At 53.7% G+C, this 18,082-nt stretch overlaps 6 protein-coding genes across 6 annotated transcripts; 3 read left to right on the forward strand and 3 right to left on the reverse strand.

The window, feature by feature from the left end:
* Window positions 1-1,143: 1,143 nt before the first annotated feature.
* UCRPA7_4313 (putative d-isomer specific 2-hydroxyacid dehydrogenase protein) lies at window positions 1,144-2,769 on the reverse strand (the record flags this gene model as incomplete). The annotated part of the gene is made up of 3 exons (XM_007916870.1): window positions 1,144-2,000; window positions 2,062-2,310; window positions 2,757-2,769. 3 exons carry the CDS (start codon window positions 2,767-2,769, stop codon window positions 1,144-1,146), a joined length of 1,119 nt encoding a protein of 372 aa, XP_007915061.1.
* Window positions 2,770-4,228: 1,459 nt separating this feature from the next.
* On the reverse strand, window positions 4,229-6,324 carry UCRPA7_4314 (putative aaa family atpase protein; the record flags this gene model as incomplete). The annotated part of the gene is made up of 2 exons (XM_007916815.1): window positions 4,229-5,992; window positions 6,046-6,324. The coding sequence occupies 2 exons, from the start codon at window positions 6,322-6,324 to the stop codon at window positions 4,229-4,231; spliced, it is 2,043 nt and encodes a 680-aa protein (XP_007915006.1).
* A 3,854-nt stretch (window positions 6,325-10,178) lies between these two features.
* UCRPA7_4315 (putative thymidylate kinase protein) lies at window positions 10,179-11,656 on the forward strand (the record flags this gene model as incomplete). Its single annotated transcript, XM_007916813.1, has 2 exons — window positions 10,179-10,263; window positions 10,470-11,656. The coding sequence occupies 2 exons, from the start codon at window positions 10,179-10,181 to the stop codon at window positions 11,654-11,656; spliced, it is 1,272 nt and encodes a 423-aa protein (XP_007915004.1).
* A 755-nt stretch (window positions 11,657-12,411) lies between these two features.
* On the forward strand, window positions 12,412-13,548 carry UCRPA7_4316 (putative thymidylate kinase protein; the record flags this gene model as incomplete). Its single annotated transcript, XM_007916881.1, has 2 exons — window positions 12,412-12,679; window positions 12,905-13,548. 2 exons carry the CDS (start codon window positions 12,412-12,414, stop codon window positions 13,546-13,548), a joined length of 912 nt encoding a protein of 303 aa, XP_007915072.1.
* Window positions 13,549-13,986: 438 nt separating this feature from the next.
* On the reverse strand, window positions 13,987-15,066 carry UCRPA7_4317 (putative gtp cyclohydrolase 1 protein; the record flags this gene model as incomplete). Its single annotated transcript, XM_007916809.1, has 3 exons — window positions 13,987-14,295; window positions 14,351-14,655; window positions 14,715-15,066. 3 exons carry the CDS (start codon window positions 15,064-15,066, stop codon window positions 13,987-13,989), a joined length of 966 nt encoding a protein of 321 aa, XP_007915000.1.
* Window positions 15,067-15,621: 555 nt separating this feature from the next.
* Window positions 15,622-16,722, forward strand: UCRPA7_4318 (putative transcription initiation factor tfiid subunit 11 protein; the record flags this gene model as incomplete). The annotated part of the gene is made up of 1 exon (XM_007916889.1): window positions 15,622-16,722. The coding sequence occupies one exon, from the start codon at window positions 15,622-15,624 to the stop codon at window positions 16,720-16,722; it is 1,101 nt and encodes a 366-aa protein (XP_007915080.1).
* Between the last annotated feature and the right edge of the window lie 1,360 nt (window positions 16,723-18,082).

Consider the following 18,082-nt stretch of genomic DNA (forward strand, 5'->3'; position numbering starts at 1 on the left):
AGGCGCGTCGTGCATGTTCTGGCCTTCCACTTGAGCGAGAAGTTAACAAATAATTCAGCACAGCGTCAGCATTCGGCGAGTGCGGCACTTTCTTGTGGGAGGGCGACACCCCTCGGTCCATGTATCGCTGCTTTGCAAAAGCTACCATCATACATCTAAATGACGAGCCCCAATTCGTGATCGAAGCGTCTACATCCACCACGTCAGCAACCTCTCCCTCGTCAGCAAGCACATCAAGCTCATCATCCAGTGCTAGTGCTACAACAAGCAATGGCGGGCGAGGAACAGACGGTGACCATGGCCACAATCACGGCAGTATCGTTGGACCAGTCGTGGGAGGTGTCGTAGGCGGAGTGGCAGGAATCGCAGCTGTTGCTGGTGCTGTCGCATGGCTTCTCCTGCGCAGGAGACGAAAGAACAAGATGATCGGCGGTTCAGACTATAATGCAGTCGCTCCTCGTGACCAGCCGCCATCTGGCAACCCACAACAGCCATATCTGTCGCCAAAAATGTCAGAGGTTGGCAGCAATGCGCCTACTACTTTCCCACCGACGTCCCCTTATCCTAGCACGGAAAGGGGAAGCCCTGTCTATGATCCGCGTGGTAGCTACTATGCATCGACGGAGAAGTCTGGTCATGGCTCGCCGGGGTGGCAACAGAGCGGATATTCTGGGTATGCCCCGTCTGGTCAGCCGAGTCCACAGGGAGGTTTATATCCGCCCTCACAAGCAGCAGCCGGACCAAGCCCGCCACATAGTCCGGATCCGCACCACCAGAGTATCACTGCCGAGCTAGAGTCCCCGCCAGCTCCAGCCGGACATGAAAGCAACCCTGTCGAGCTGCGTGGTTGATTTGGAAGCCAAAGACAATGGGCCATGAGGATTAGGGGGAAGCTCTCAGGACTTATACATGTTTAAGCGTCAAGCGCTAGTGATATCGAATGCTGTTTTTGTTTTCCCAAAGGGCCGTCGAAGCAAATAAGGTTGCAGGAGACATTAGATGATACAACAAGGAACCTATAAATGGAGCGCTCGAAATGAAATACACATGGCTTTTTCTTGTACTTGTAACAAAATATTCCGGTCCGCTATGTAGCCTGTGGTTGTCTGTCCCACATTCCCCGAATCCTAGCTTTACCCCAACTTACATCTTGTTTTTCAACGGGTCATTCTGCTCCTTTCGCTTCAGATAATGCATATTGACTGGCGTGATTGCATCTCCTCCCGACAGGACGGCCATGATATTGCGCATGCTCAACTCCTCGAAGCCAATGTGGGAATCAACCGTCCCTCCTGCATTGTGGCATGTGAGCATCACTCGCCCAGGATGCACACGCGGAGCATCCCCCTTTGGCGCACCGTCTACGGTGACCTCAATGCCGCTCATCCGTAGCAGACGCTTGTTGATGCGCGGCTCATCCGCATGCACGTCGAGTGCCGCCGACCAAACCGTGCCAGCTTCGAGTGCATCCGCGAGTGCGTCGGCGTCCACTAGGCTCCCTCGCGCAATATTCACGAAACGCGTTCCCGGGCGCATATGATTGAGTGTCTCTTTCGTGATAAGCGGCTTCCCATCAGCGCTGGCCGGCGTACAGAGCACCACGCAATCTGAGACCTGCAGCAGTCCCTCGAGCGTTGGGTGAAACGTCGCGCCAAGATCGTTCTCGACGGCGGCCGTCTTGCGGAAGACATCAAAATAGTGAATTTTCATACCAAAAGCCGGATTGCCCATCTTGGCCGCCAGATGCTGGCCGATATTACCAAGCCCAACGAGGCCGAGGACGTGGTTGCGCGGGTTTCTCGACTGGCCCGTCGCGAAGGCGTGGCAGGATTGGAAAAGATTATGTGCGACCTCTTCGGCGGAATCGGAAGTCGACAAGTATGGCAACGTCGCGGCAGCCATACACCAGGGCAGCTGCCGGAAGGTTGAGATGATCATGGCGACGGCGAAGTCGGCCACGGACTCGGCAGCTGCGAGCCCCGAGTTGCAGTAGATGATGCCTGCAGGCAAGTCAGCATCCTCATTTCACAGTGAATGCTCATCTGGAAAGCATGCGCCCACCTCGTTGCCCCAAGAGCTCCGTATCAGCCCAGTCGAAGCCAGCACCGGCACTCGCAAAGACTCTGACGCTGTCAGGTAGAAGCCCTATCAATTCCTCATCCCATCGTCCCATCTCCCCTCCGGTGCCCCAGAACGGCCGGAAGATGGCACTGAACTCGCCCCATCGGCGCTCTTTCAAGGCGCGCATGAACTCGGGCCGCTGCCGCTCGGCGGCGGACGGGCGGATGACATCGAAGCCAACGCTGAAGGCTGCGTAGGTAGCGGGATTATATTTGATCGGATCACCGATATGGAGCACAATTGGCTTCCTTGCTGACGACGACGGGCGCAGAGCATACGAAGTTGCGGTGGGCGAGATGCTGGGCAAAGGCGGAGCTGGAGATGCCGACCTTGGCGTTGATGCTGGCACCGGAGTGCCTGGCGGGAAGGGCGTGTTCGTCGGCTCAGCCATTGGCAATCTCGAGAGCAAAATGAGAATTTCAAGGGGCAATGAAAGGCGCAATCGCTACTCGCACTCCCCGTCTCGATCTCTGAGGATGCAAGACTGTAGAGCGAATGATCGTCCTTCCTCCTGTCACCGAATCTTGGAACGCCCCGAATGCGAAGTCGGCACTGGCGCAACAGCAGCACCTCAAAATGCCCTGAAATGCGCGCGGTGCGGGCTCGAGATAAGGTATAATGCTATCTATACTTACATGAGAGCTGCATATCGACCGTCCAGCCGCGTTGTCGCCTTATATCTATCTTTTGGACGAACCATCCATTGGCATTGCTGGTCGCACGCACACGAGCAAAGAGCGGTCACGACTAAGAGAGATACTTCGCCTGCCCTTCTTCCTCGAGAGGAAATGCCTGGCGAGCATCAGGCGTGAGCGCGGGGAAATCCGATTTCCGGACCGCAGGAGCTGGGCTTTGTACCACGCATATAGATCTCGATGAGCCATATTTCTGTCACCTATCTGACCTGATGATAATCCCGTCTTACAACGGGTGCAAACGCTGCTACCTTTGATATTTACCAAAGATAGGTCAAGTATCGACCGTTATCAAATCCCCCAGATTCTAGACTGTCAAATACCTATTTGAACTAAGCCGCTGGCGGCGGGAAGACGGCGGCACTGCGCCGTAAGATCTCCCCACTTTGGGGTAGGTAGATCTAGTAACATTGCGGGGAATCAATGGCCTGACCGGGAACTCGGACAAGTAATAAAGACCAATGAAGAGTGTAGACGACAACAAGGTGCTCGCTTGCTGTGATTATCTACTTTGCTCTCTATCAGTAGAGACTTGCTGTTTTTGGACTATTTGACAAAGTGTGATCATTATCAACTTGATAAGTTCGCTGATATAAGGCTCGATTAGACGATATATTGTGAACTTGAGTTTCCCGTCTTATTGCGAGCCGCAGTTGAAGTCAATGGGATTTCAGGTGTGTCTTGATAGTTGTACACCCAATGAACACACTGACATGCCATTGCTTTCATGCTACTGCCACAGTCTATTGGACCGCTTAAAGTACATGGCACCACAGCTACCACGATGGCGCGTGATGGCGTGAGGCAATTTCCAAATCCTGGATGCCCTCGAGATCTTCTTCTCTTAAGTCGAGTGTAGAACAAGTTGTGACATAGTTACATAGTTACTATATTTGTGTTGTGGTAGGCATTATGAGGAAGGATGCAACTCCCAGCAAAAGCATTTTGTTCTGAGCTACTGAAGAGATAGCTCCCGTTTAGAGGCCATAACTCTGCGTGATATTTCATTGGAAGTTGTACTTGACTGCGAAGTTATTTATTCTGATCACTATGGGCTCTAGCTATGGAAGCACTAGTTGTGAGACGATATTCAGAGGTGATCACTTAGAATTGTAGGCTTGTCATGGTGATTACAGCGTTCATTTCAGATATTCCAATTCGTTGACTTAATCTGAGTTACAACCCAACGGAGTTTGCTTGTCTTGTTCTATCTCAGAAATCAATTCTGGGAGTTCTGGATCTCTCCAAACAACTGTGGCTACAAATTGCAACTATCCCTGACCAGACGGTGAAGCGGTACTCAGAAGTGTTCTTATTTGTTTGAAACCTTGGATTTCCTTCATTTAAACACTAGGGAAAGAAAGAACATTGCTGTACCATTTTGAACAAATCAACTACCACCTCAGAGTGCCTCAACATCGCTCGACCATGTCAATATCTCCGTCGCCAGTAAGCTCTTCCTCGAAAGCCATTTGAATCTCCATGACCTGCTTCAGCTGCGCCTTGTCGAGACGTCTTCGCTTGTGTGCAGCAAGGCTCTTCGCCGTCCTGACAACATTCTTGATTTGCCGTCCGTTAAGCTTGCCCTCGGCCAGCTCCTCGTATCCACCTTCGTCAATATCCACACCGCCATCGATTTTGGAGAGGAAGTTCTTCCAAATCTTGATTCGCGAAGAAACCGGCAAATCGTCGTACTTCAGTGGCACATGGATACGGCTCTTGAAGGCATCATCAAAAGTACGGACGCGGTTGGTCGTCATGAACAGAATGCCACTGTAATATTCGAGAGTGCGGAGGAAGATCGAGACCAAACTATTACGCTCCATGTCATGCAGAGAGCGACGTTCGAGGAATACATCGGCTTCATCGATCAAAAGGACCGCCTTCCAAGTGCTAGCAAGATCGAGTGTGCGAGACAGACGGTCATCCAGAACAGTAGATGACGTTCCAAGATCTCCAGACGACACAATGTACAAGGGCCGTCGACTGAACTCAGCGACACACTCTGCGGTGAGCGTCTTTCCCACACCAGGAGGCCCGTGAAGCACAAGAATCAGACCGCGACCCTTGCCCTTGACGATATCATCGAAGCCTGCCTTGCCTGGTTCGGTTGTGCGCTGTGTGTGCTCTGCCACGAGTGCCTGGACCAGTTCCTTCTGGCTATCGGGAAGGACAAGCTGTTCAAAGCACTTGGTATTCCAGTCAATGGGCTCGAGCTTCTCGATGAAGAACTCGAGGAACTTCTTCTCAGTGAAGCTGAATCCTCGCACCATCGGGCTGGCCAGGAGACACTGGTCATCCGTAAGAGGAGCAAGGGCAGCGATGGCATCTTCCACTGGGACGAGGTCCATGTCGTCCGAGTCAAGATCCTGCTTGCGCTTTGCACCGCCGGCCTTCGGAAATGCGTTCACCGTGTAGGCATGATCGGCCTCGATTCGATGGAATGTGTGGGTGTCGACCATCACGCGTCCGTCCAAGTTGTAGCGGAAGCCGCAAGTATCCAGGGCCACTCCCTTATACTCGCGGAACTGCTGGCCAGCATGCGACTCCCATTTTCGTCCACGGGCAATCAGCTTCTCTCGGATGGCAGCCTCGTTAGTGTGGAAGCTGAGCGGGAAGGCGGCCAACCCGGCAATAGAGGTGGATCCGCTGAATTGGGGAATGTGAAGAGCGGTGCTTCGCCAACCGAAATCGTCGCCGTCGTAGTCGACGTACTCGACCTGCAGTTGCAGGCCGGGGCATTGTCCTCCGACATAGTAGTAGTTGTTCAACTTGTACACGCGAGGCTGCGACAGACGGGTCCCATAGATTAGAATGCCAGGCCTGAAGATGGTCCAGAGATGCTCATAGGTGACGAGGCCCTTCTCACGAAGGTTATCACCTTCGTTGATGGCATCGCTGAACTCCTGTCGAATAAAGTCGAGGAGAATTGGCAGATGCCTGACGGCCTCCGACTCCGGATCCTCTGTCTTGCATAGCTCAAGTTCTTCCTTGAGCTCAGGAAGATAGTGATAGAGGCAGCGAGGAGGGAACTCTAGAGCAACTTGATTGGTATGGAACGACTGGCCAGGGAAGTTGCCGATTCGGTCGCGAAGGATGTCTTTGAGAGAATCCGAGTTCACTTGCAAGGTAGTCTTCTGAACCCACTTATTCTGCATATCATACTGGCGTGTGACCTACACTAGAGTAAGTTGTGCAAGGCTTTTGAGAATGGGTGACTGTCACTTACACAGAGGGCAAATTTCTCGTACCAGTTGAAGCTATCCTCAGGAACATCTTCATCTTCCTTGGGCTCGCAGATATAGCCACGGCCCTTCTTGGTCCAGCGCTTCTCAAGATGCTTCAGTTCTGATTGCATCGGCGCTTTCTCCAACTCCTCACGCTTGCGCTTCTCCTCTTCGGTGAGACCACCGTTCATCTCCTGCTGCTCCTCCTCGTCAGGAGGCTCGACGTTGGGATCATTCTGGCTTGAGCGAGATCCACGGGCAGTCTGCTTCGTGCGAGCCATTGTGCGGGTTGACAAATGTCTTGAACTGAAGTCTAGTACAAGAGGGAGAACCCGAAGTCGCTATTCAGGAAAACACAATTTAAGAATGAGGATGAGGAAAATAATTGACAACTGAACTGAGGCATTGCGAATATATATACTTCGACGACACATATCAAATAGGAACAGGATATGATCGTATAAGAGAAGGCAGCCTTGCCTTGTGCTCATGCAACTGACAAGACTCAAACCATCATACCGCCTAGCTTTAGGCAGACGGCTCTTGTATCCACTTTCTGTGACCAACCTATAAGAATATATTCCTTTTCTAATGTCGATAATGCAAGGCTGCCTCAGTCTTCAAACACATTGTGAGTCAACCGCCACCGAAGGATCAAAGAGCCCGTGGACAGTTCGAAGCTGGCGCCGTGGTTGCCTGCAACCGTTTGTCGGCAACCCGGGACCCCTGACTATTATGGAGTATCCCCTCAAGGACGGAGCCGGAGCTGCCTGGTCGGAGCTACGGGGCAGGTGCACGTGATAGTTCACGTGTAAGAGACATGTGATAAGCCATGATAGTCCTTACGATGGCTGGGAGCACGGGAAGTGGACTTCACCTATTGCCAGAGGGAGGAAGATGAATTCTATTGACCAGCTTCCGTCAGTCATGCTGACTCGTCATCACTGTCCTCATTGCGTTCGACGTTCCGCACAATGGGGGCTGGACGGATGATGCAGCCGAGGGAAAGCAGTGACAGCACCAACGACCAAGCGACAATGAGACAGCGCAACCCGGTCCAGCTCTGCTTGAACCAGTCATCTGCAGCGCTAAGAGACGGTCAGCGAAAGGGATGCTGAGAGCCAATCGAGCGCTGACGCATGACGATGGATGTGGTGCGTTTCGTATGGAAAGTGGAAAGAGCAGCAGCTCCGGCCGCACACGGCGCGACCTTTCGAAGGTGCTTCACTGTCTCCAAGGACGAGGAAATTGGCCATCCAGCGTCAGACTAGCTGATCTCACGACGTAATAGCAGTCTCTGCAGCGTTGTCATCCTCCATTGCCACTGGGACCATGATCGAAACCAACAAGTTGCGATGAGACAGGTTGGAGCACTGGCCTACCCCGCCGTGCTGGGCTCTGCTGATCCGCTGCAGATTCTGGCGCTTGGCCGTGGCTCGACTTAGGTTGAGAAGAACGGAGTCTTTGCTCTCATGTGCATCCTCCAGATCTTCTTATGACCTCAATTGTCTCGAAAAGTGGTGTGAGGATGGTGGCAGGAGACGCTTGTCTCGCGTTCAGTGGGGAGCTTCTCCCAGTACCTGCGCAAGCTGGAACAGAGATGATCTGAGCTTGCTGCCAACCCAGCCCACCTCAAGCTAAGCTTTCAATCTTAGATTGTAGTATTACGGAGGTATTTTTGGAATTATCTACCATTGACCTTCCCAAGCAGACGAAGCTCGGCTCATTGCATATTGCATGAAGCACCTGCTATGTATCTACAAAGATGGCAAGCAGAAGAGGATGATGGAATCGAAGACGAGCTCACGGCGCGCGACCCAATACCAAAATTCTCTATTGGCCTTTTCTTTCATGAGGGCGAGTGTCCAGGTGGGGAAGACGCGGACTGGGGAAGCCGGACGCGGTGCTGCCTCGATCGGGGGAGAGCCGACGCGTTGATTGGCCTGTTGCGGGACTGGCTGAACGAGTCGAGCAATCAACGGCGGCGGACCATCTGCAGGTCTGGAGCAGCCGGGCAGGAGACGGCCATACAGGATCAAGCAAAGCCACAACAGCAGGTTTTGTTGGAGGTGCGAATCGCGTCGCTAGTCGTCGGGTGCTGTCTGTGTTAATTCCTTTATTATGCCCGTCGTCCGTCCTTCGACCTGGGAAGAGGAAAGGATCATTCGCTCGATTATTCGGACTGGCTGCTTGCTGAGCTGAGCTGGTTACCGTTACAGGAGCTGTTTCTGCTGCCGGCCGGTTGACGCCGCGTCACAGAAGCTCTGGCCAGCAATTGTGCAGCCCAACTGCGCCTTCGCATGAAATGATATCCCTCTCTCGCCCAGACCACCTCTCGGGCCAGGCCCTGCATTCCTCTCCATGCTTCAAGGTTGCTGAAGAGCGTTGGCATTCCATTGTCTATCCAGAGCTGTCCCATTGGGCCTAGGGGAAGGGGTGCCTTTTTCAATTAACTGGCTGTTTTATCCGCCTCCGAGACACATATGCCTTCCCCTGCCATTTACACTTTCCATTTGCGCCAGCGAATTGTAAGGCTTGGTAGGAGATCTCGTCTATGCACTTCTGTAATTCTCATCATCTCGATGAATCACTGAGACTTGTGCTTCAGCACGTACGTCATTCTGGATTCAGAGCAGTAGACAAACAGAGACTAGATCGATCCAAGCGATCAAGCGATCAAGCAAACAAAGTAGTGTAGGTACTGTACTAGGTAGTAGATCTTCTTCTAGCTGGTTGTACTGGACTGTGATTAATTTACTCTTAAAAAATGCAATTCCACTTTGGTGCACTCCACCCACAGGTCTCACTCTGCCCCTTTTCCTGCTTGGAGCTCGCTGGCTGTGCTGGAGCTGCCGCCGAGACTGCTGCAGCTATCCACCATGTCCACCATGGCATCCCTTGCTCCCTCCCCTTTCCAGGATTCCCATTGGCAGCGAGCGTCCAGTCCGGCATCCCGAGGTCCCGTAGCCTGCACGCGTAGCGTTTTACCACGAAAGAGCACGTCAAGCAAAGCAAGGCTCGCAAGGGCCAGCGCCCTCATCGAAGACAAGATCATCATCCCTCCCGGGTCTTTGTACAGCATTGGCCCGTGCTGATGCACTACCAGTATTAGACCTGCCTTAGCTGGGTCCTGGGTAGCTGATCATGCCGAGCCAAGGCAATTAATTGATTGAGCTCACTGCTCAGCATGGAGGAAAAAGCTGCAGCGAGCCTGTCTGAGCCCAGAGCGCGTAGGTGCCACTCGCTAGCTACATGTACTAGGTAGCTACTAACGTTACCTGCAGTCTCCCACCAATTAATTCATTTCCTCTGCCTTTCAATTCAGTCCTTTCTGTTCTTCTCCTCGTCTGTACTGTACATCTGGGCTGGGAGTTGCCACCTTCTCACCCAACGACCAGTTTCAGTTTCATCTCGAGCTTCAGAAACGAAGCACATACCAGCTCACTACTAGAGTCGAGTCGAGTTGAACTTCATCGAGGTAACATTACCTATCACAGCAACTGGGACGCTCCTGTCCTGTAGAATCTTCTACCGCCGCCTCAGCATCCAGCATCCGCTTCGCTCCACTGCGCGCGCCGCGCCTGTACCCGTACCCGTGCCCCGTGCCCCTACCGCGCTTGAACACGTCCCAGGGCCTCGTCCAGGGCGGCCACCACCCACTACAGCAGCGTACCGCCTTCACCCAACGACCACATCAGGCGACCACCCTGCTGCAATAAGAGTAGCATCTCTCCCTCCCACACACAATCCGCCACCTTTCTCCTCTTCTCGTCTCTTCTCGTCCCTTTTCCTATTGAGCCTCCTCCGCCTTCGATCTGGAATCCGCTCGGGGAGGGAAAGACAAACAAACAAATAATCAGTGCAGTCCCGTCAATTGATTCAGTCACCAGACAGGATTTCGGGAATCGTCCTCAGGACAGACATTCTGTGCGACAGGGGTCAATCCAGTATTCGAGCCTCAACATCGGCAGGATACGTGACTGTGAGACGAGGATTCTGTGCTGCTGTCCAAGGTAGTCGACACTCGAGAGGAACCTCAGATCGATTGAGTGGAAGCCGGCCTGCGAGTTCCCTCTGGGCATCTCTGCATTCTGCTGCATACAGTGATCCCTCCTCAACGACTTCCTTCTCCGCCATGGCGACTGTCACCCGTCAACCGTTTGCTCCCCTCGATGGGAGCCGGCTGCAAAGCTTGACAAGCCTCAAGAACAGGCAGAATGGTGAGTGCCAGATGGCCCTACCTCCCACACAGCGAACCCTTCTGCCCTTGGCGTCTCCTCCACGGCCTTCCTATTTCGTGCCTTGCAAGATCTTGCCCAGTTGTGCCAATCTGCTTCATCTCGTCAACTCGTCCATCAGACAACCTTGCCCTGTGATGTCGTCATTCGAAGTTGCAAAGAACTACGTGCTAAACAAAATGTCATAGCTATCTCTACTCCACTCTCCTCCAAACGCAAGGCTTCCGACGTTGCTGGTCTGGACGATTCAGAAAACGTTGATCCCATCTTCTTTTCTAAGAGATCTAAGGGATCGGAGAGTCTGACCAAGGATCTCTTCAAGCCCTCCCACTTCGTTCTCACCAAGGCTTCTTCGACCCCAACAGCGTTGCCCAGCAAAGAAGCACTCGCTTCGGTCACGAGTCCCGTCAGAGCTTCTTCCCCTCGGCCCCGGTCTATCCTGAATCCCAAGTCTCCCGCTGCCAGGCTCAACACCAATGTTGCCAAGTCGTCTCCCCTCACAGCTCCTGCCGGTCGATCCCCTACTCGTGGCAGCAAGCGCATCGGCATCCTCTCAAATCGCAGGCGGACGGCGTCCCCCTTCACCCGTGTCAACCCACCATCCTTTGGCCTATCCCCGGCGCCATTCTCACTCGACGCTGCTCTTCAGGGCACCGTTCCCAGCTATGCCTCCAAATCTCAGAGCTCAGCTTCCCTCTCGAACCTTCAGGAGTCGGAGCTGAAATCCTCCTGGTTCTTTGATATCCACGAGGATACGCCCGAGCAAGAAATGACCAACCTTCTCCAGCATAGCACCTGCGTCCTGGACATCTCGTCCGACGAGGAGAGCGAACAAAAGGCACGACGGGACCGAGCCGAGGGTCGCGACAAGGAGAACATCCCTCCTGCCGATGACGTGAGCCAGACCTCGAGCCGTGCCAGGGCGCCAGCCGGCGAGAATTGCATGGACTTTGAGAAGCAGCGTGACGCCCTGGGCGAGCTCAACGTCGAGGAGTTCTACGCCGAGGGCTGCGACCAGTCAAGCATCGTCATCATCCCCGCTGACGAGGAAGATGACGCGGAACCCGTCGTCGTGCCCGCCGCTGTCGAGCCCCTTGTTGCCGCGGAGGAGAAATTCGAGTTCTCTCCCGAGATCAAGCTCGATGCCTCGGCCACAGTCAGCCTTGACACTGCGGACATCGATGCGCTGATGGGCAGCTCCGACGCCGCGCAGAAGGCCGCCGTGCTCGAGCCGATGGAAGGCACCGGTGACAGCTTCGAGCTGTGGGAGAGCGGCAGCGCAAAGGACGATGCCGAGGGAGGCGCCAGATCGCCGTCCCCTGTGCCTGCATCCCCTGCCTCAGACACCACAGAGATCATCGGTGTCGACTGCTGAAGCTAGCTGCTCGTGCGTGCCAACTCTCTTCGTTTAGTACCACCACATAATACCCTAAAAGGGCGGAGTTCTGCAAAAAGGCGTTTCTAAGGCGTTGGCCATTGGCTTGAGACGGCGTTTCATGGATATGGATGTATGGCAATGGAATTGGTTGAGTGAAATGCTGTTTTGGATTGGGCCGTTGCTAGTCCATTGTTTTGACCTGATTTAGAATTGCCTGTAGTCTTGACGCTTGTTAGTCGAAGTAGTTTCCGCAATGCAACACAATTGTCTTGATCCACCCCGTGTTATCTTCATTGACTGCTGGTGTGAGACCTACATGTTGAGACACGTGTAAGTGGTGTTACCCTACTCACCTAAAACCTTGAAGGTCTCTAATGTGGAGAGGAGCTCATTTGCTGCCTCATTCTTTCGATTAAGCGCCCAATTTGCCAACAGCGACCGCATTGGCGCACCCGATTTCTCCTCCCTGACGCCTTTGTGGCCCGAGAATCTTGGGTATAGAGATGGAGGCGTTGTTCTCTGGAGATGAAGGCATCCGAAAGGGGTGACCCGGCATCACGTGATGCTTAATGCAAGCGGCAGGCACTATCGAAGGTGTTTCGCGGGGCAGATGGTATGTAGTACAGTAGAGAATCGTATCATTGTAGCCAACCCCATCCCATCTGTCTTGCCCCGAGATTCACTTCCCCCCACACTCGATGCCGGCCCTTTTCCCCTTCCTCCTCTTCGGTTCTCGTCTTGTCAGGTAGTCAATGGCATCCATCAACGATCTAGCAACCGCCGCCATCGCCTCCTCGGCGGTTGCGCTGACGCCGGGCGGAGGGGCGGCTGCTGCCGGCGCTGCTGTAGCTGCCCCGCCATCTACCGGAGAGAGGCAGCCCACGCCGCAGCCCGAGGCTGTTCGCGGTGCACTCATCGCCCTGGAGGGCCTGGATAGGAGCGGCAAGACTACACAGGTCAAGCTGTTGGAGCAGAGATTTGTCGAGGCCGGGAAGAAGGTCAAGGTGCTGCGGTTTCCTGGTATGCTCATCCGCTTCTGTTCACGGTGATGAAGAAAAGCTGCCCCTGAGATTGCCGTTGGCATCTCCATAGTCGTGACCTTTCAAGTGGAGGGCCTGAATTACTGCGAGAATCCAAAGTCACGATATGACATTTGCATGGGAAGAGTGCTCTCCCTTCTACCCTCGTCTCGTACTTTTTTGAATGTTACAAATTGCATAGTCGGTCCAATACTAACATAACCAGATCGGAGCACTCCAATCGGTCAGATGATTGACTCTTACTTGAAGTCGCAGGCTGAGATGGAAGACCACGTCATCCACCTGCTCTTCTCCGCCAACCGCTGGGAGGCTGTCAAGACAATCACCTCTTTGTTGGCCTCCGGGACTACCGTCCTCTGCGATCGCTACTATCACAGCGGCATCGTGTATAGTGCGGCCAAGCAGAACCCGTCGCTGTCTTTGGCCTGGGCAAGGGCGCCGGAGGTTGGCCTCCCTCGCCCCGATCTAGTGCTATTTCTCGACCTCGACGAGTCTCAGGCCAAGGCTCGAGGCGGCTGGGGTGGTGAGGTGTACGAGAAGGGCGAGATGCAGAGGCGCGTGCGTGAGCTGTTCTGGGGGCTCAGCATGGGTCGCATAGGTGTCAACAGTCCCGTGGCCGGGCCTGGAGAGCATACGCCTGACGCCGCGTTGACTCTCGTGGCCACCGGCGTAGGGAATGCGGATAGTGTTGCGGATGTGAAGTTCCGACAGGAAGAAGAAGACCTGATGGTCGTCGACGCAAGTCCCAGCGTGGAGGAGGTGGCCGAGGCAATCTGGAAGGTTGTACAGCCAAGGGTGGAGGTCGTGGAAAGGGGAGAGGTCGGACGTATTGTCAGAAAGATCTCCTAGGAGAATCTCTCACCTGTGGATGTAAGATACAAATGTGAGGACGATTTGGACAGCAAAAACATGAAGGAGGTCAGAAGTGCCTTGGAATTGTGGCCGTCGAGGTGGTCATGTAGACGCCCCTGAAACCTATATATAGATACTGACCCGTGGAGGTTGCGCTGTTGATATCACATACCTCATGCTGATGCTGTTTCTAGTAATGCGGAGTTGAATACCACGCAACGCCGCCGTTTTGACACAAAGTAGCCTCCTTTCCCAATGCCCCAGTGACGTTGAAGTCAATAATCCGGCATGATGAATACCGGTAAATCTGCTCTTGTAGCCCGAGAAACGCCGTGTAATGCCAGGAAGAATGAATGAAACACCAACTTGATCGCTCTGCCCCTTCAGCAAGTTTCCTTCAAGTCTTGCCGAGGCCCTGACGATGAATCCCGCCTCTCAGCGCCGGTTAAGCCCGATGAGATTGAGGAACTCATTCCTTGTCTTTTCTTTTCTTTCGAAACAGCCAAGGACGCAACTGGTGATGGTGCTCGTCGTGGTCTTCTCAACACCGCGCATGACCATGCAAAGATGGCTCGACTCCATGACCACGGCAACACCTTGAGGCTTGAGCACCTCGAATATGGCATTTGCCACCTCTTTCGTCAACCTCTCCTGGATTTGTAGGCGTCGGCTGAACATTTCGGCAATTCGGGGCAGTTTGGAAATCCCGATGACGGACTGGCTTGGGATGTATCCAATGTGCATCTGGGGCGAAGAGTTAGCAAGTCCTCGATTAGAGGGATTGAGGTACATTGAATACCTTGCCATTGAAGGGAACCAGATGATGTTCACACAGACTGAAGATCTCGATGTCCTTCACAATGACCATTTCGTTATGGCCCTCTTCAAAGATGGCGCCGTTGACAATGTCGGCGACATTCTGCTGGTATCCTTTGGTGAAGAAGAGCATTGCTTTGGCATACCTCTCAGGTGTCGCCAGCAACCCTTCGCGGTCTGGGTCCTCTCCAACACACTCAAGAATGGTGCGCACGGCACCGCTGAGCTTCTGTAGTCGGACGGCGGCTTGTTGCTCGTTCTCTTCAAGACGTTCTCGAGTTCCTCGGCCTGCGAACACGCCGGTGTCAGTAAAGTAGTCAGAGGAACCATGACTCTGGGCAGCTTACTTGGTCTGCTCAGTCCGTCAAAGTCAATGACCGGGCTGGGCGAGCGCGTAATCTTGCCGTCCTTGCCCTCCTTGTGGTGCTTCTTGTGCTTCTTTTTTGGCTCCGGAATGTCCCTGGGGTCTCTGGCGGCCTTGCTCAGACTTTCCCTCCTCTCTGTTCTTGGATGGCCTCCGTTGATGATCTCGACACTGCCGTCGTGTTCTGACTTGTGCTTCTTCTTGTTGCGCTCCTTGGCGTCCCTCTTCCTGCGTTTGCGCTCGCCATTCACAGACCCACCGTCAGCGCTCGATGCGCTGGAAGAACCAGCGATGGACTTCTTGTCCTCGGGTTCGGCAACATCGAACTTGACCATCTTCTCGGTTCAATTGAAGTTGAGGAGGACAAGAGAAGTGGCGGGGCAGTCGGTCAGCAGAGGGGAAGCGAGATTTTTGGAGTCTGGTCCGATCATGGGCCCTTGTCGTTCGAGCGGCGGAGGAATTTAGGTACCTTATTAGTTAGAGTCACAGGGGACCGGTTCCTCATCCGGGGATGCAAACTTTCAAAATTTCGCTTATCGGTGCTTATCGGATCCCACTAACGCCTGCGTTGGGTTCCCGGGTGGGTTGACGTCAATTTACGCCGATAATTGGCGCTGTGGCTGGTGGATATCCATAGACGTGGCTCAGTCGGCGGACTGCCACCAGCTGCCGAAACCGTCATTCCTGACTTTACCTCCTGCTCACACTTCTTTCCATCGGACATCTCACGAACTCTCCACCATCAGCCCTCTCCCGTGATAGCAGAACTCGCGGAGTCTGCAGGTTTAATCACGACTCGTTTACCGCCACCTCGTTCACGTCCAGAGCTATTTTGAATCCCGGGGCAACATTAGCGGAGGTCGCGCCTTCCCTCTAAAGCCATTCTCACTATGGCGACCTCACCTCCATATCACAGCTACTCGCCGTCTGCCGGCTCTCCGCCATACCCATCCCACAGTCAACTACCGACTCTCAACACCCTCAACGTTAACAAGAAGCGCACTGCCGCTGGAGATGCCGCGTCTCCTGCCCTAAAGCGACGTAAAGGATCTGTTCTGTCCGTCGCGTCGTCCACACTTTCTGCACACCCCCTCCGACAAACTTCCTTCCCGCCCGACGAGTCGCCGTTTGGTGCCCGCAGCCCCTCTGTTGATATGGATAGCGTCAGCATGATCAGCGGCAGTGCCGTCTCCGCCGCCCCCGTTAAGAAGAAGCGCGGCCGCAAGTCGAAAGCGGAGAAGGCGCGGGAGCAGACTCCCTCCGTAGTCGGCGGCCGGGCGATGACCGCTGTGAGCGGCGTCAGCGGAGGTGGGGAGAAGGGCGCAGCTGCCGACGCTGCGGCAGATGACGACGATGATGTGAATGTCACCATGGGCGTCGCTAATGCCGTACGCACCGCGGAGGAAAAGGTTGAGGAGAAAGAGCGGCTTCGCGTTCTCACCAGTCAGATGGATCAAGACCAGCTCGAGCGCTACGAAATGTTTCGTGCCTCGAGAGTGTCAGATGCTGTCATCAAGAGAGTGGGTAGATTTCACCCATTATGTCTCAAGCCTGCTAAGCTAACACCAAGTCTCCAGGTCGTCAACGCTGCCGTGTCCCAGTCTGTTCCCGCTAATGTGACTGCGGCGGTAAAGAGCGTGGCGAAAGTGTTCATAGGGGACCTAATCGAGAGCGCCCGGCGAATCCAGTGCGAGTGGATCACCAATACCGACGAGAAGCAGAGCGAGGTGCCTTTCCCCGACTGGCCCTACGACGAGGACGAACACTACATTGACCCCGAACCGGGTAAGGATAAGATGCACCCGTTCGTCAAGCGTAAGGAACCGCCTCGTGGACCTCTGCGGCCAGACCATGTTCGAGAAGCATGGAGACGATACAAGCAGAGTGTGGAAGGTGGAGCTGTTGGTACCCTGGGCTTGTGGCATGTTCAGCAGCATAGTGGAGTGGACCGGTTCGGTGCCAGGACCGGCGGGAAGCGGCTGTTCAAGTGAGCAGCTCCAGGAAAAGCCGAGATCGTTCGGCCACTCGGTCCATGAAAGCTTTGCTATCGATTGACACGGATTTGAGCGGCGGAGAGTTCTTCTCTCCAGGATAGAATAAGTAGTGATACCCATTACATGGCTGACGACCATGCACCAAAATTTAGCAAGCTAAATCGCAATTTGACTTGAGGGTGTGATCGTAGAATTATGTTGTCGTTTTTAAGGCTCAAAATATAAGGACGAATGTGCCGCATAGTGTCACACAGCCCTAAATGTCACGATTTTAAATGTCAGATTGATGCTCAGTCTTGCGCCTGACTTTGGCTTGCATTTAACTTAGGTATTAGTCTCCATGGAGCGTTTACACCAGCACTATTAAGCCTGAGACCAGTGGGCCATGGACGTGTCATGGCTTGAACATGTTCTTACGCCATGCATAAAGTGTGGTAAGTCACAATGGTATCTAGGTCTAGCGAACGCATAAGTCTTAGAACATGATTAGACGATGTGCCACGGTTCAGTCCGCCTCTTCCAGCATGGCAGCAACCTCACTTATGGCAGCTCCTATTTTCTGAAGCCACTGATTGGCTTCGACAGAATCCCCTTTCTCCAATGCCTCAATGACTCCGGGGAATATCACTCCATCGTAGCCGTACCAGAGCCCTGGAGCGAATATCTTCAGAAAGATCAGTAGGTTAGCAAGGCTCGCTTCCCGAACAGATGTTTCAATCTTACCATGTGTCTATACCATGGCCGTCCTGGCAAACCAAAGTTCTTCGGTAACAAGAACAACCTCTCGATGAGCCTATACTTGTTATTGACAGCAGAAATAGCATCTGACATCCGGTTCCTATTCTGACCGGTCGATAACAAGGCGTGTGCCGTGCGATCTAGATTGTCTGCTGCCAGTTGAAATCGCCGAATCGCAGAATCAACTTGCTGAAAGTCTAACCCATTGCCATCGCCAGCTTTAAGATCTTGCAAGTGGCTTTTTAGGGTTGCTGGATAGTCTCCCGCGTTGAAGGGCACTACAGATAGCTCGGCAAGCCTGACGACAATTACTCCCCAGAGCTGAGCCATGGCGAGATGCTTTTTGAAGCCGATATCTCCGAACTTTTCCAGCCAGTAATAGCTATCATAATTTGAGTGATACGGATATACTCCCTTCCCTTGTCTGTTGAAAAGCATATCAATGGACGGGATGCCTAGATGGTCAAAGAAGACAGTATAGTCGCTTCCGGTGCCCATGAGAGCTAAGCTTGGCTGCCCCAAAGTCGAATCTGCCCGTTGTTGGTCGCTAAGCCAGTCATCGTACACCGTCTTGTCATCGTTAAGGGGCGAGGGGATCATCTCAGCAACGTCTCGGAGA

This window comes from Phaeoacremonium minimum (assembly GCF_000392275.1).
Source record: "Phaeoacremonium minimum UCRPA7 unplaced genomic scaffold PA7_03_scaffold_331, whole genome shotgun sequence".
NCBI classification, from domain to species: Eukaryota; Fungi; Ascomycota; class Sordariomycetes; order Togniniales; family Togniniaceae; genus Phaeoacremonium; species Phaeoacremonium minimum.